General features: G+C 49.6%; 2 protein-coding genes across 2 annotated transcripts; one reads left to right on the top strand and one right to left on the bottom strand.

Annotated features, from left to right (window-relative positions):
• The first annotated feature begins 84 nt into the window (after positions 1-84).
• Positions 85-5,812, top strand: LOC128268940 (Y-box-binding protein 1). The gene has a single exon (XM_053006254.1). The coding sequence runs from the start codon at positions 551-553 to the stop codon at positions 1,835-1,837; it is 1,287 nt and encodes a 428-aa protein (XP_052862214.1). The 5' UTR covers positions 85-550; the 3' UTR covers positions 1,838-5,812.
• A 103-nt stretch (positions 5,813-5,915) lies between these two features.
• On the bottom strand, positions 5,916-6,906 carry LOC128267460 (TM2 domain-containing protein almondex). The gene is made up of 4 exons (XM_053004293.1): positions 6,793-6,906; positions 6,699-6,727; positions 6,577-6,639; positions 5,916-6,517 (listed from the first exon to the last, which is right to left on the bottom strand). The coding sequence occupies exons 1-4, from the start codon at positions 6,887-6,889 to the stop codon at positions 5,954-5,956; spliced, it is 753 nt and encodes a 250-aa protein (XP_052860253.1). The 5' UTR covers positions 6,890-6,906; the 3' UTR covers positions 5,916-5,953.
• Between the last annotated feature and the right edge of the window lie 8,377 nt (positions 6,907-15,283).

The following is a 15,283-nucleotide window of genomic DNA, read 5'->3' on the forward strand; positions in this document are numbered from 1 at the left end:
ATTGAGCATTGAAAACGTCGGGCGAAGGCGAAAACATTGAACATTGAACCTTCAAGTCGGGGTGTTTCGAACATGCGGTGAGACGAGAAAAAATGTGACTGCTTCTTCGAATGGCGAACTGAAAATTGCAAAATTCACCATCCATTGCATAGTATGACTGTCGCGTTCAACCCTACATCGTAGCAGCAGCAGCAGTGAAACCAGCAGGCCGCGAAAATCGCGCTAAACTGTGTGAACGCCTAACATCCGAGGATTTTTCTTCCAACCCATCATCCCGCAAAGTCATACGGGCCGTGTCGTGTGTGAACGTGCCAGCCAGCGATCCCAGCAACCTGCGCCCGCCGCCGAGCAGCTAGAGCCAAAAATTCCGACCATCCAAACCGGGTCGGGTCGTCGAGTCGAGCGAGCGAGAAAACCCAACATCAGCAGCAGCCGGCCGCCATTTGCTTGGGTCGGAGAGAGCAGAAGGAAAAGTCACCGGCGAACGGAAAAAGGGGGGTGCATTTGCTAGAACCGGGCCGTGCGAGTGAACTAATTAGCAGACCGTAAAATGGCTGACCAGCAGGCAGCGGGTGTGGTGGAGCAACAGCAGCCCGCGCCGGCCCCGCAACAACAGCAACCGGCTGCCGCACAGCAACAACCGGCGCCGCCGCAAACCGAGCAGCAACCTCAGCAGCCGCAGCAGCAGCAGCAACAACAACAACCGGCTGCCCAGCAGCAACAACCGCAACAGCAGCAGCAGCAGCAGGGTGGAGGTGACTCGAACCAGAAGGCGGCCGCTGCGGCTGCCGCTGCCGCCCAAACGCAGAAGGAAATCATTGCGACGAAGGTGACTGGGGTAGTGAAATGGTTCAACGTGAAGAGCGGCTACGGGTTCATCAATCGGGGCGACACGCTGGAGGACGTGTTCGTGCACCAGTCGGCCATCGCGAGGAACAACCCGAAGAAAGCGGTCCGCTCGGTCGGCGACGGCGAACAGGTCGAGTTCGACGTGGTGATCGGCGAGAAGGGCAACGAGGCGGCCAATGTGACCGGCCCATCGGGTGACCCGGTCAAGGGCAGCCAGTATGCGGCGGAGAAGCGGCGCGGCTACCGGCACTGGTGGCAGAAGCGCGGTGGTCGCCGCCCGGGAGCGCCCCGCTCGAAGGACGGCCAGCCTGACGGAGGGCACGGTGACGGCCAGCAGCAGGGAGAAGACGAGCAGCCGATCCAGCAGGTGCAGCAACAGAACCAGCAGGGTCAACAGGGCGGTGGTGGCGGCGGCGGCGGCGGCGGTGGCGTTCAACACAACCAGCAGTCGAACAAGAACCATCAGCATCAACAGCAACACCCGCAGCAGCACCAGCAGGCGCGGCGCTATCGGCCACGCGGTCGCGGAGGGTACAGCTCGTACAATCCCCGCATTGCCCGTGGGGACCGAATGTCGAAGCCGGGCGGTTACGTGCAGGACGGCCGCGTCTACTACGAGATTCCGTGGGATGAAACCCCCCGCGGACAGGGCGCCCCGAGTCGTTTCTTCCGCCGCAACTACCGCAGCGGAGGCCGCGGAGGGGGCATGGGAGGTCCGCCGGGACCGCGCCGTGGTGGCCACCGTCCGAACTATCAGCCCGATTACCAACAGCAGCAGCAGCACCAACAGAACGACCAGTCCCAAGAGCAGCACCAGTCGCAGCAACAACAGCAGCAGATGGTACCACGTCGCGGCGGTGGCATACAGGGACGGGGCGCCGCTCGCGGTCGGTTCCCGCGCCGTGGACGTAACCCGCAGCGCCCGCGCAACGATAACAGCGGTATCAACAGCGCCGTGCAGAACACGACCACCGAAAGCTCGGCATAAGTGGGCCGCGTTTGGAGGTTATGTCTGCGCTCTCCTGTTCACCGGTCACAACCACTACCCTAGTAGGCGATGCGGCGAACGTTCAAGATCTGTTCTTCGCTATTCGACAACAGCAAAGCGACCTACGACCGGCGGACAGTGATGGGCACGCAGACACGCACGATCATCACCGGAGGCAAGAAACAATGGAAAAGGATATCCCGCGCGCTAAAGAAGAACACGGCGCCGCTAGCATACACCGAGCTCTCGAATCCTCCTAAGAATACAGAGAGCGAGCGAAAGAGAAACCAACAATGAAAATCACTCCAGCAATACCGAGAAAATCCAAGGAGCCATGCATCGAGCGACGAACACCGTTCGCCTTCACCATCATTCTGCTGGCACAGGATCGGAACATCAGGATCCTAGCAAGCGGCGAGCATCCACGCACGTAAGTACCTTACGCTTGGCGCTCGTGTTTGCCGCCTTAACAACCGACTGAGCCGGCCGCGTGTGTGTTTAGATGCGTACGAAGAAGATCTGTGTGTGTTGAAACCGCACGTTGATCACGAGGAAAATGGAAAAGCCCCACGCGTCGCGTCAACTGCAATGGAAAAACCGAACAATCCGGACGTATCTCATTTTCGCGGCTCGGTGTTTGTGGGAAAATGAAGTAAAATGTCGTAGATATGTGAGGGGGCCTAGTAAAGAGGCGCGGAAGTTCGGCCCAAGCGCAAAGTAATAGATAGCAAGAGAGGGTGAGCGAGAGCGAGCAGGAGAGGAACTTTAACAGCAACAGAGAGAGAGAGAGGACGTGTTTCACTAAAGAATAGTAACGATTAAATAATAATACACATTGCATTGATTACAACCAATATGAAATGAAACGATAATCCTTTATTATAACACAAGAAGCAAGCAAACAAACAAACAAAAAAAACACGCAAACAAGTAAAACCCAAACCAACAGCGCGACGCAACCCATTCAGAAGAAGAAGCGATTCGATCGTAACACGAATAGAGGGTGGATGATCTTGGAAGCTAATTTCGGGCAGAAAAACCGTTTCCCGCTCAACAGTAAAACAACCGTGAACCGCAGGAGGGGTCTCGTGAAGAAGATTTTGGTATGGGCAACAGAAGAACCGCCCTATCTTATCACGAAAGGTGGGATTAATTGAAGCGAGTCCAACTACATTGCTGTCCCCGTTGGCTCTGCATCGATAGGGAAGCGCAAGCTTGAAAGACAGCAGGGGGCCCCAGCAAACCACCGGCAAGGATGGAGCTGCTGACGGTGCTTGGCAGAGAAGGAGCGAGTGTATTACATATGACACTAATATACTAAGTACACCGGCGGGGTGTTGTAGGCCCACGATCCTCGATTGAACACGATTTGCGTCAGTAGTAAGCGTGAGTACGAGTTTTGAGTAATAACCACAAGTTTTCTGAAGTTTTTCTTTGTTTTCTAACAAGCGTAGAGAGACCGGCCTCCTGGCTGACACCGGGGCAGATTACGGAAGCGGAGGTGTGGGCAAAAGGAGCAAGGAAACGGGCAGACAGACAGGCCGGAAGTGTTCCGCTCGCTGTTCAAAACATGCGCTTGAATGGAAATGCTCTAGAAAGGATGGGAATACAGCCCCAGGCAGTGATCCATCGCTCTTTGGCAGATAAAAGTCAAAACGGAGAAACGATAAGACGAGAGAGATATACGAAAAAGATTGAGTTATCTTAGGTCCTAAAACATCGGTTTTTTTCCTTTTTGCCACCCCTTTCTAGAGAACCATTTTGCGGCACGTTCGTTTGGCCTAGCTTTTGTTTGAAACTTTTAACAAATATTTACTTTCTTATTTATGATATTTTATTTCTTGTTCCTTAATCGGCAAAGGCTGAAATGATTTTTAACACAATCGTCCGTTGAACATTTGACTCCTTTTGTGACCCCCGATCCCCCATGATCACCCGTTCTGCGCACGCACCTCTGCCGGTTTATGTTGGGAGAGAATTTCTATCGGTCGTATCGCGCACCACTCCATATAGTTGTGGACGTGCTGCTGCTCCGAGTGCTTGTACACACCGTTGCTCGCTGTCCCGGGGTTTTAATCGTTCTCGAAAATAGCAGCATCTAACAACTCCCCGAAAATCCGGTGAGCCGGTGGAAAAAAGAAAAGCGAACTCGGTTTCGTGTATTTTTAGCATTTCGTGGAGCCGCAGCCGGCTGGTCGGTGCCCCGGTGCTTTACTTTGTTGTGCAGTCAACGGCCAACGGAGAGGCCGCTCGAGCGTCGATCTTGGGTCGAGCGGCACAGCAGCGACCGTCCCGATAGAGTTCTCTCCCTGCTAAATCATCCGGCCACCAGGAGCGGCCGGCATTTAGATTCTAGGTTGAATTTGTTGCCCCTGTTTGTGAACCGCGTTTCCATTGCTTTTTACCATAGATATAGTACCGATTTACTGTAAACGGAGGAGGAAAAATTATTTAATCAAATTTTCAAATTATTAATAAACTACATTTATCGACCGTGTGAAGAAGAAGCTCTACAACAAACGAAAACGGATACGGCAAAGGCGAAAATCCCGGGCCGGTGCCAGAAGCTATCCCATAGCGCAATGAATGCACCAAAGGCCGGCTTCAGCGTTCCGCCTGATGGAGGAATGGCTTCGAGATTCGGGAACGCACTAACGCGGTAACAGAAAATACGAAGAAAGGAGGAACATCGGTATAACATTTAATGTTTTATTCTCTGGATATTGCCGTACACAACATAAAAAATGAAATTAATAGTTTTAACACACTTGACCCATGCCGGATAACTAATCTGTTTCAGCAATTTTTCATAGTAAATGAATAATAGACATACAAAAACACAAAAATGAGACGAAGAAAAGTCATATTTTGTTCAGTCAAATATGAAGCGGACAACAACATATTCACACGAAGTAACAACTACAAAAATTGGGAATGAACAAGGCGAAAGGAAAGATTCAAGGGCAAACAAAAGCTATTGAGAAACTTTTAAGTAAGGAATCCATAAAAACCAACAACACAATGTACTAGTTATAATATGCGTGACCGGCGGCTGAGAGGACAGGAGTGAAGGAGAGCGGTGTCGCCAAGCAAAGTAAACTCTAAAAGCACCTATAAAACTGGGGAACACGGTTTGTCTGTGCGAATCGAGGACGAGCTAAAGGGCAAAGAATGCGTGAGGGAGCGAAGAAAGAGGGCCTGGAACGGAAAAAGGGACACTATTATGAATAACAGTAACGATATTAATAACAATAATGCAATGTAGTGTGAACGCCACTTAGAGAAGAGAAGCATGGAGGTACTTGATCCATAGACAGAGAAAGAGAGCGAGTCACTGTATGTGTGGTTTAAAACCAGAAATAAGACACAAAACACCCAACACCCAATGAACAGCAACCATAAATGGCCGAAATGGATGATGGATGGTGGTGTGGTTGAACATCGTAAGAACATAAGTGAACACGTTTAAAGTAAAAACCACACACAATAACACACGTAGAAAAAAGCAGTCAATAAGACCCATTTAGTAATGTTTAAGCATGATCAAGTAACGTTAAAAGAAGCAAACAATACACACACACGCGACAACACGCGGTCGGCGGCAGGGGCAGAACCTCGGAAGTGAAAACACAAATCCATTGCTGGAGTGCCAAAAAGCATAAGATCCCAACCTGCTAACCAACGATGCTTTTACGGAGGATTCGAGAAGCGAGATGAGATAAACGACCATCAAATCAGTAGGGCGATTGTAAACCAAACGGCAGCAGCCACCAACAACAACAGCAGCAAAGATGACGCTAGAATGTTTCTTGTAGTCAACGGCACGACACGATCCAACCGTCGGCTCTCTCCTGGAGAAGATGGTGCGCCGCTGACTACGCAAGTGAAGAACAGCGGAAACAATGTCGAAACTTGTGAAACAAAACCCAGAAAAAAGACGAGAAAAAGCAATAAAAAAATCGAAAAATTATGCAAAACATCACCGCTTGTGTCGACTTTTCACTTCTGGAAGCTCTGGAAGCTTGTTTGGGAAATCTGAAGACATGAATTCGGTCAATACACTAATATATTTCTCGTTCTAACACGTATCACAATTTTTGTTGCACGATAAACATTCTATATGTAGAGCGAGCCATCGGCCGGGCCGAGATAGTGCAGCGAGATCAGCAGTACATCGATCAACGTCCAAACGCCCAGCCCACCGAAGCTGAACAGCTTACCGATACCCTCCTGCCAGTGGCCCAGAAAGAACCGGTCCACCCCGAAGCCACCGAGCGTGATGCTGAGCATGAGCGTCGTCGACCATCGGTAGCCCTGGGTCCAGTTGCAGGGCACCTTTTTCGTGAATGTCCTGTGGCCCATACACAGTATCTCCGGGTGTACGGTGCAGTTGGTTTTGAACTGGGAATCGATCGAGTTGCAGCCTCCCTTCTGCTCACAGCTCTGCTCCCAGCGCTCGGTTTGGTAACAATACCGGCACACCATCGGCCGTTTGATTTCGTTCTGCCCGTTCGGGGCCCAGTCCATGTGGCAGTTCACGGCCGTCTTCGGGACGCAGCTAACGATCACCTCGGATCCGTACAGACACTGCGGCACGTAGGTGCACTGCAGACAGGAGTTGGGCAAATCGGTGCAGAGTGTGTCATTCGGGCAGTGACTCGTATCGCTGGATGCTTTCGCCTACGGGGAATGCAAATAATGAATGTGGTTCTGGTGCGCTCGAGACAAAGCAAGCTTACGCCAGAGTTGATGGTGACGGCGGCCCGGTCCGTGTCCGAACTGGTTTTCTCTAGCTTTGTCGGCTAAAAGGAAGTAGAACGATAAAGAACCACAAAACATCGAACTGCAAATCGTTACTTACCGTTACCTCAGGATTGTTGGAATTTACAGCTGCAGAAAAAGAACGGAAAGAGCGTATGAAGGAATCGTCTGGGGGGTTAGTTGGCTAGACTTACATGACTGTGTGATGCGAATGTGCGACAGGATCATCGACATCATCAAAAATACGACCGATTTCCAGTTCAACCGGACGCACCGGCCAAAGAAAAACATTTTATTCGATTCCGATTTCGGATTGTTGACATCGGTTTGTTTTTGTTTTCTTATTCCTGACGTTCGGTTTGACATTTGGCACGGTGGGAACGATTATTCGGAAACGGACATAAATCTCGTGATAAGTGTGTGTGTGTGTGTGCGAGGTTTTGAAGTATATAAATAAGATAAAACTGTTCGGGAACAAAAAAAACGGGAACAGGTTGAAACAAAAGCCGCAGACCTCTTACGCCTTGTGTTTCGGTGCTCTCGAAGGCAGCTCATCCCTTACTCGGGCCATACGTGCGTGTGTGTGTGTGTGCGGTGGGCCGCGCGCTTTACGTCGCCTTTTTCGTCGGGTCTCTCAGATGAGAAGGATGCTAAGAAAATGGCCTCCGGTGGCTCCGGGGAAATCATAATTAAACGTGCCTCAGCTTCACGCGCGCCATCGCTTTTCGTTGATTTTCCACCTTCTGTCTGTCTGTGTGTGTGTGTGTGTGTGTGTGTGTGTGTGTGTGCCGGGCAATTTTCATCTTTCGCCAACCCCCCCCCAGGGAGGGACGATTGCCGCGAAGGATCCTTCGATTCTCCCGTGCGGCTGGCGGGCGGTGGGATGATTGATGGCCCCGGGGGGGGACCCCACGCGGTGGCTGATGACCACCGCCGCCGCCGTGCGTAGGAAAAGTGAAAAATAATGCGGCCATTTTCCCACACGAAAATGCTGTGCCCTCTGGCGCGAGCGTGCCGAACCTCACCCGGTGCGGCGGGACCCCTTGCGCCGTGTTATCCTTTTGCCATTCGTCCCACTCGTCGTCCTTGCGGTCCCTCGGGGCGCGTTGATGCTTGTTTGTGCAGCTGCCGCTCCTGTGAACCCGAGTTCCGATCACTAGCCGCGGCCAAAAACAAAGCCGTGAAGGTGATGAGTAAAAATATAATTTCACAATGAAGGTACCGCCCCGGGCCACACACCGTCAAGTATCTCGCCTGGCTGAATGGAGCAAAATGTCAAAAGTTCTGAACACCGACCAACCCACACACACACACACAAACGCGGCTCGTCCTCGTGCGGGCGTATACACGCAAAATGTGCTTTACAAAATTCCGGCAAAATTATCGTACCCGTCCGGCGCGAGATTCGCCGGAATTGGATGGTACGCGAACGGAGCGAAACATTCCACGGCCACCCAGGCGGCGGCGACGGGTGGTCGGTGGATTCCAAAGGGTCGACGGGGCGGTTGTCACCGGTTTTTGGGATCCTCTTTTTTTGTTTAATGAAATTCGCCGCCGTGAATGGAATCGGCCGGCGGGGGCCAGGCTTTAAAGCTCCCGACAGCCGCCACTATGCCGGGGGGCCAGGATACGCAGGGGATAAACGAACGTCATTGAGTGCCGTCGTTGTTGGGTGGGCTCCTTTCAATCGAAACTTGAGATCATACTTCACCGGCGGCGGCAACGGCGGGTCTGATAATGAATGGAGACTCATTCATTCGCAAATTTTCGCCCATATCGCGCAAAGCGCTCCGCGGTTAGCCAAATAGTAGAGCCCCCCGCGCGCCCGAGAAGAGTTTCAGGAAAGGTGTGCTGTTGAAAGGGGCGATTGTGGCTTTTTCCTTCTCCGAAGGAAGGGCACGCGGGCGCTCTGTTTGAGCTTTGAGCAATTGGTAAATAGTGTGTGTGCCACGACCGAAAGGTGTTGAAGACCTAACGGCGTTGGCCGTCGCAATGCAGACGAAGCCCCCCAGCGGAAGAACCCTTGCATCGTTCCCAATCGGAGCCGTCGTACACAAAGGCGCGGCGGTGGTCAGTAAGAAGAGGTCTATTGGTTAGCGGAAGCCGCCAAAAGAGAGCCCTGTTTGTGGTTCCCCGACACACCGGTCCACAATTCCTGGAACTGTCGGATTGAAAGTACACAGCTGTTTAGCCATCGGCAGAGTAGCAACTCCTCAAAGAGTTGGTATGCAGTTATGTTCCGTTCAATTCATTCAGTTTCCAGTTTTGATCCCCCACAAGTGTGCTCCACTAACACATGGGCTGAAGAGTCCCGGACCTAGGAAAGAAAATGGGTTTTTTGTTCCAAATTGATTCAATGTAATATTAGGTTGTAGAAAAAGAAATTCATTATTTTTGCGTGAGTTTCAAATTCAGTATTTAAGATGTTCGGATGGTCCGATTTGTGTCAAACCATTGCACCATTTTGTTGGAAAATTGGCCTTTTTAAAAATACCTTTATAATGCCTCTCTTGTAGAAGGCTTAGTCGTTATTGGTGAAATACTCAAGCAATCCTTTTTCACAATCCTTTTCTCAGTTTTTCATCACTCAGGAAATTTTGTAACGCGCGAAAAAAGTGTCAATTGCTTGGTGCAAGGTTTGGACTGTACGGTGGATGCATTAAAACTTCCCAACCAAGGACTTCCTGGCCTTTCCTGGCCTTGCTGGCGAGTCACCAAAGACGTGTGTGATATTTCGTTGTCCTGGTGGAACACAACACCTCTTCTGGTGACCAATTAGTTTTTGCCTACACGAAAGCAATTCATAATAAACGATTCCTTTCAAGTCCCACCCAAATACCCAGTAGAACCTTCTTGGCTGTGAGTCCTGGTTTGACCACCGTTTGAGCTGCTTCATCACGCTTAGAACACAATTATTTTCATACAGTATTGTTGTATGTATCTCATTCCTCATCCCCAATACCCATCCACTTAAGAAATGGTTCGATTTTACTCCGTTTGACCAAAATTGTGCAGACGGAAATTCTATTCTGACAGTCGTAGTTGCTGGGAGCCAAATCCACGGCAAATTTGGTGGATGTGGGAGCAATTCGAAGTTCAATTCATGTAGTTTTGACATTGTTTTGATTGACTTGTGACACGGTGCGTTGTCTTGATAAAATTATTTTCATTGCCGTATGCGCCGATTGTTGTGCTTTCGGTCGCTTTGGACGAGGTTCACCAGTTGCTCTCCATTCAGATGACGAATGTTTTGATTCCGGAGTGAAGCGATGCATCCATCTTGCAACCGACTGTCACATATCGACGCAAAAGTCCCAGGTTTTTACGGTTTTACCATGGCCAAACATTGCTCAGAATCAGCAAACGTGGCACCCTTTTTTAACTGGACTTTATCATAGTTAAATGCTCATACAATATCAGGCCAACACGTTCTTTTGATATCTTTACAATGTGAGATAACTCACGCAACTTCACTTTTCGATTCTCATTTGGACGTCCACTGCGTTTAGCATAGTCGATGTCTCTACGACCACGTTTAAAGTCAGCAAACCAACGTTTTATTGTTGCTTCTGATGAAGCGAAGTCCTTATAATTGCTCAAGAAATTGCTTCCCTTGAACGGTCACTCTAGCGTAGTGTCACTCTTAGCATCATAACTCACAAATTTAAGAGTAGAATATGATGAAATTTTAACAGATTTCTTTTGAAAGTTGGTACTAATCGAACAAACGGTGAATGCAATAAGACTAGCGCCATCAGTTCCTTAGACCCGAGACTTTTCGGCCCATGTGTTAGTTACAATTTGTCGTTTAAATGTTTGTGCTTTCGAAAAGAGCTGCAAATTTAACCCTCTCAACATCGGCGCATTGCGTTATTGATCGGTGTGTTGATAGTTGTTTCAGTTTCCTTTTAGGATGAAATATTTCAACAAAATGGAGGCCAGCGACCACTTGGATAACGCGATCACCATCACCAAGCAGCAGCTTCTCAGCTCGTTCATCATTTTTTTTTTTGGGTGCACATCCCACCGCCAAAGTCCGCAAACAAAAGTCTGAAATAGACCGACCGAAGGCGAAGATAAAAATGGGAAAAACTCATTAAAGGCGGCTCCAGCAGAGGAGAGAACACACACACACACACTCTCGAAAGGTGGCAGCGTCTGCTGCGGGGCACTCCCCACATGTGCCGCCGGTGTCCTACTTTTATAGCCCTGGCACGTCTGGCGCTCCGATCTGTGGTGGTCGCTGCTCGCGAAGCGCGCACGAAAAGTGAAAGCATCATCAGCACCCTTGAGAGATCCGATCATACATTAGAATGTTGTGATTGTAACAGGCCCACCACCCAGAGAGTGTGTGTGTGAGAGAGAGAGGGAAGAGAAGATCCTATCTGTAGTGATGTAAACACAACGGTGGCGCGGTCAGAAAATGTGCCGACGTCCCGGCGACGATTTTCCAAATTTCGCATTTCCATCCCACCCGCCCGGGGGGCTGGGTTTAAAATTTTGCGGTTTGCCGCACTAAGTATCGCCTCCCCCCTATCTCCGGGGCCGGTCACTTCCTGTGCCGCACTCACGCTCATAAAAGCAGGGACACGAAAACTATAAAATTTTCATCCGAAACAACAGCGCCGAACGCCGCTCTGTAGGTCAGTAGCCCGTGAAAATGTGCGTGCTGCTTGTGTTGTGTGTTGCTTGGGCGAAGGTCCAACGTCACAGTGCGGTCCGCGGACTCGCGGGTCGCGGACTCATCGCCCCGGTTTTGACGGCCGATTACCGGTGACAGGTGGCTGTCAAAACCGATCTGCCGGGCGCGGCCAACCGACGGGGACCGGTTTTTCGAATGTGTCCGCCCGAGATATTGATGCCGCACCGTGAGGGACAGGTAGATGCGGAGCCCGGGGACTAGTCTGCTCGACGGCGGCCTATGCTGCCCAGCCCGGCGTTACATAATTGAGGCGTTAGACGCGCACGAAGCAAAAGAAAAGGGCGCAGACACACGTTTGTGTGGGGTCGCTACCGTCTGTTGTTGTTAAAGGATTATTATCACTCAAAATGCGCAGACAGAGAGAGGTCGAACGGCGGATTTCACAACCGTCCAATGTTTTCCCAATCACAATGAATAGTGGAAAACGCTAGTGGGAGCATTCGGAGTGGCGCTTTTGTGTCCGTAAGGAGCAGAGCTGTCACTGCCCCCCGGGCTATTGTTGTCTTCATAATTTTCCTCCACCGATTTGGGGCCTTTAATTGGTGCCGCTAATAGCAACCATCTTCCGCCAACCGAATTGCTTTCTTCCGTTACATTACTTTATTTTATATCTTTCTTCTGTGATAAACTAAGCGACCCGGCACGAAGCATGACCATCGAACGAAGGAACGAACGTACTAAGCTGCTCATAAAATTCGGAGCTTCGATAAGAAAAAACAGATTTTTTTTGGTTAGAAGTACACTTTATTATTCAGTATGGCCTCCCTGAACATCAATTTACTTGATTCAACGAGACTTAAAATTAAAGAATTCCATCACTGAAGTGAAAAACTGAAACGCCTTGAAAATACGCTTCCGCAGATGTCGTGACGTCATCATTTGACGAAAAACGCTTTTCACGCATGATTTTTTTAGATCTGATAACAGATGGAAGTCGCTAGGGGCCAAATCTGGTGAATACGGTGGATACTCCAACAATTCGAATTTTAATTCATGGATTTGTACCATTTTCAAAATGCTCTTTGAAAAAGGATTTTTTCTTCTTTAAGTCGGGTCTTTTGTCATGAATTTTCACTTTCAGTAGATCTAGAATGTTACCATAATAATCAAAATGTATTGTTTTACCAGTTTGCAAGTACTCCGGTAAAAAAATTCCATCCGTATCCCATAAAACTGATGTCAACACATTTTTGGGCGATTTCTGGACACTCGTTTCGGACCTGAAGAACCAGATTCACATCACTCTTTAGCCGCTTGTTTTGATTCAGAATCATAGTGAGAGACACAAGCCTCATCCATAGTGATCAGACGAGTCACAAAATCCACTTTATCCTATCGAAAACACTCTAAATGTTGTGAAGAAAGATGCATTCGAATGCGTTTTTGTTACCTTTTTTAGCGAATGCGGCACCCATTTTGCAAACAGCTTTCAGGAACCCCCTTTCAACCCGCTAATTGAAGGCGAAGAGTCGAAGAAGAGAGCAAAGGAAAATTTTGAACGAATGTTGAACGTGTATAAAGTTCAACATTCGTTCAAAATTTTCCTTTGCTTAAAGCTTTAAACCAAAAAAAATTTTAATCACTGCGCGATACTTGATTTTTTCGAATGAAAAAAATACTTTGACACGTCGATACTAAATGGCTCGTAAAAAAGAATTAAGTGATCGATTGAAATGAAACTTCACATACGTTCATTTGAAGAGTGTACCAAAATAACAAAAAAAAATTAGGCTTGTAGCTGCGCCCTAAGGTATCGAACGTCAAAACTTATCAAACTGATAGTATACAACCTAGTACATGAAGTTCATATGAAGAGTGTACCAATATGACAAAAAAATTGGGCTTGTTGCAGCGCTCTCTGTTGTTGAAGCTCCGAATTTAATGAGCAGCCTAGTATAAGAAAGGTTTAAGGATTCTCATGATTCTTGGGTGTATTATAAACATTTCGGCGGCTCTTTGAAACACGATGAACAATTTGGTGTACAGTGACCACATTCGGGAACCATTTTCCTTTCGTATATTAGGAGAACAGACACATTGTCGGCGTGAAGTCGGACGGACGGACGGGTTTTTCACTGGCGTCCGAGTGCCGGGAATGCTGTCATCGACACCAACCCACCCTGCGCTTCCTGCGTGTCAAGGTTCCCGCGGGCCGAGCGCCACGGCCAAGTCCTTTCATCTGCGACGATGGAACCCCAACATCGACCTTCGATTGACCACCACCGACTGACCGGTGGCAATCGGCGAAAGGGGGGTAACGCGAACAGGGGGAGAGGGTGTGTTATTTTTGTCACAAAGAAATTCCATCCATCTCCCCGCGCCAAGCTGCCACGCCGCATGGGCCCATTCCTTCCCGCCGCGTGCCAAGGTTTTCTGTGTTCGACTTCGACTATATTTTCCAGTCCACGCCACCGGAGCGCTGATGGGGCGTATCGGGTGCACGCGTGACACGCACATGCACCCACACACGCACGCACACACACACGATGTCGATCCTTTTTTCCACAATCGTTCGCTCGCCTCACACGCGCTGAATTCGGCGATTCGACGATTGACGCGTTCTGGGTTTTGGATCGGGGAAAATTAGGAAAATTTGCCTCCAATCCATCCGACTACACCACGGGCGCTTTGACCAGCTCGCCCTCTGTGGGGCCATCCATCTTGCCGACTCCTTACCGACCGTATTTTCGGGGTCATTATGCACGTTCGCAACATTATTTCGCGCCCGCTCGCGCTCTCATTCACCGTTTTTGCCACAAATTGCCCATAAAACCTGCCGCCACCAATCAATCGATGTGCTTCCGTGCGGTCGGCCAAACAAACCCACCCGTCGCGCCCCCCTCCGGCCGCGGCGGGTTCGAGACCGGTCAACACTTTATGGGCTGTAAATTAAATTGATTACCACTTTACTGAACTCCCTCCGGCGCCGACCGGTAGCTCGGCCGCGAAGTGTGTTGGTTTAAGTGATAAGTGTTAAAGCTCGTGGGCAGGTGCCCCGTGCCAGGGGGCATCCGTGAGACGGGTTTCGGTGAAAGTCGTTAAGTATGCTGCACGCCGACGACGGGTGCTTGGCTCGTCCTTACCGTGAGTGTTGCGCAGTGTCAGTGTAACGTGCAGGAGAGCCCCCGGCCCGGCAGCGCAAAGCGCAACATCAAGCATGTCGAAGGTGTCCAACAGCAACAACAACAATGGCAGCGTGGACAAGGGTGGTGACGGCGGCGGCGGAGGCGGCGTTAGTGACTGTACCGGAAGTCCTGCATCGAAAGCGCCCAGTGGTCTCTGCCCGAGTGGTTCGACCAAAAAGAGTGGCCGCAAAATTTCGCTCCCCTGGTTCCGGCAGAGCAGCGTCCCGTCGCACGCAACCCTGGCCCGCCAGCACACGATCGACTCGCCGGGATCGTTTCAGTTTTTTCGCAAAGTAAGATAATTCAGCTTCAGCCGAACGCCCCATGGGCTTAATGTTTCCCGAAAGCCGCTTTAGCCACCTGCCATATTCGATCTGACATCAGCTCGGGAAGATGAATAATCGATAGGGGTGAACACGTGCTGTGTTGGGCCGCGCCCCACATTGCTAATTCTCACGAAAAGACTCATCATCGTTCGTGGCAGGTGACGACTTTCAAATAGTTTTACGCAAAACTTTTTGTGCAACGGCTGGAGAAACGGACGAAAAACAATGACGTAACATCCGGTTCGTTTGAGTAGTATTTGGTTGGCTCGCCGATTAGCGACCCCGGGCCGCTGGAGAGCGGTTTCTTCAAAAAGAGATTATTGTAATGAATGTCCCATTAATTGCATTTGGCTAAGGAAATCCAATCAAGTTACTGTCGAGATCATGTGTTACTACAAGGTGTTTCTGCCGAAAATGAACAACTTTAGTCATGATGAAAATATTATTGTGGATAAAAAATATCGGAAATTCGCTTATAACTTTTTAGTTCTTCTAAATCTAAATACCCTTTAAAATAATCCCTACTCTATGC

The sequence above is a fragment of the Anopheles cruzii genome, chromosome 2 (genome assembly GCF_943734635.1).
Source record: "Anopheles cruzii chromosome 2, idAnoCruzAS_RS32_06, whole genome shotgun sequence".
Lineage (NCBI taxonomy): Eukaryota > Metazoa > Arthropoda > Insecta > Diptera > Culicidae > Anopheles > Anopheles cruzii.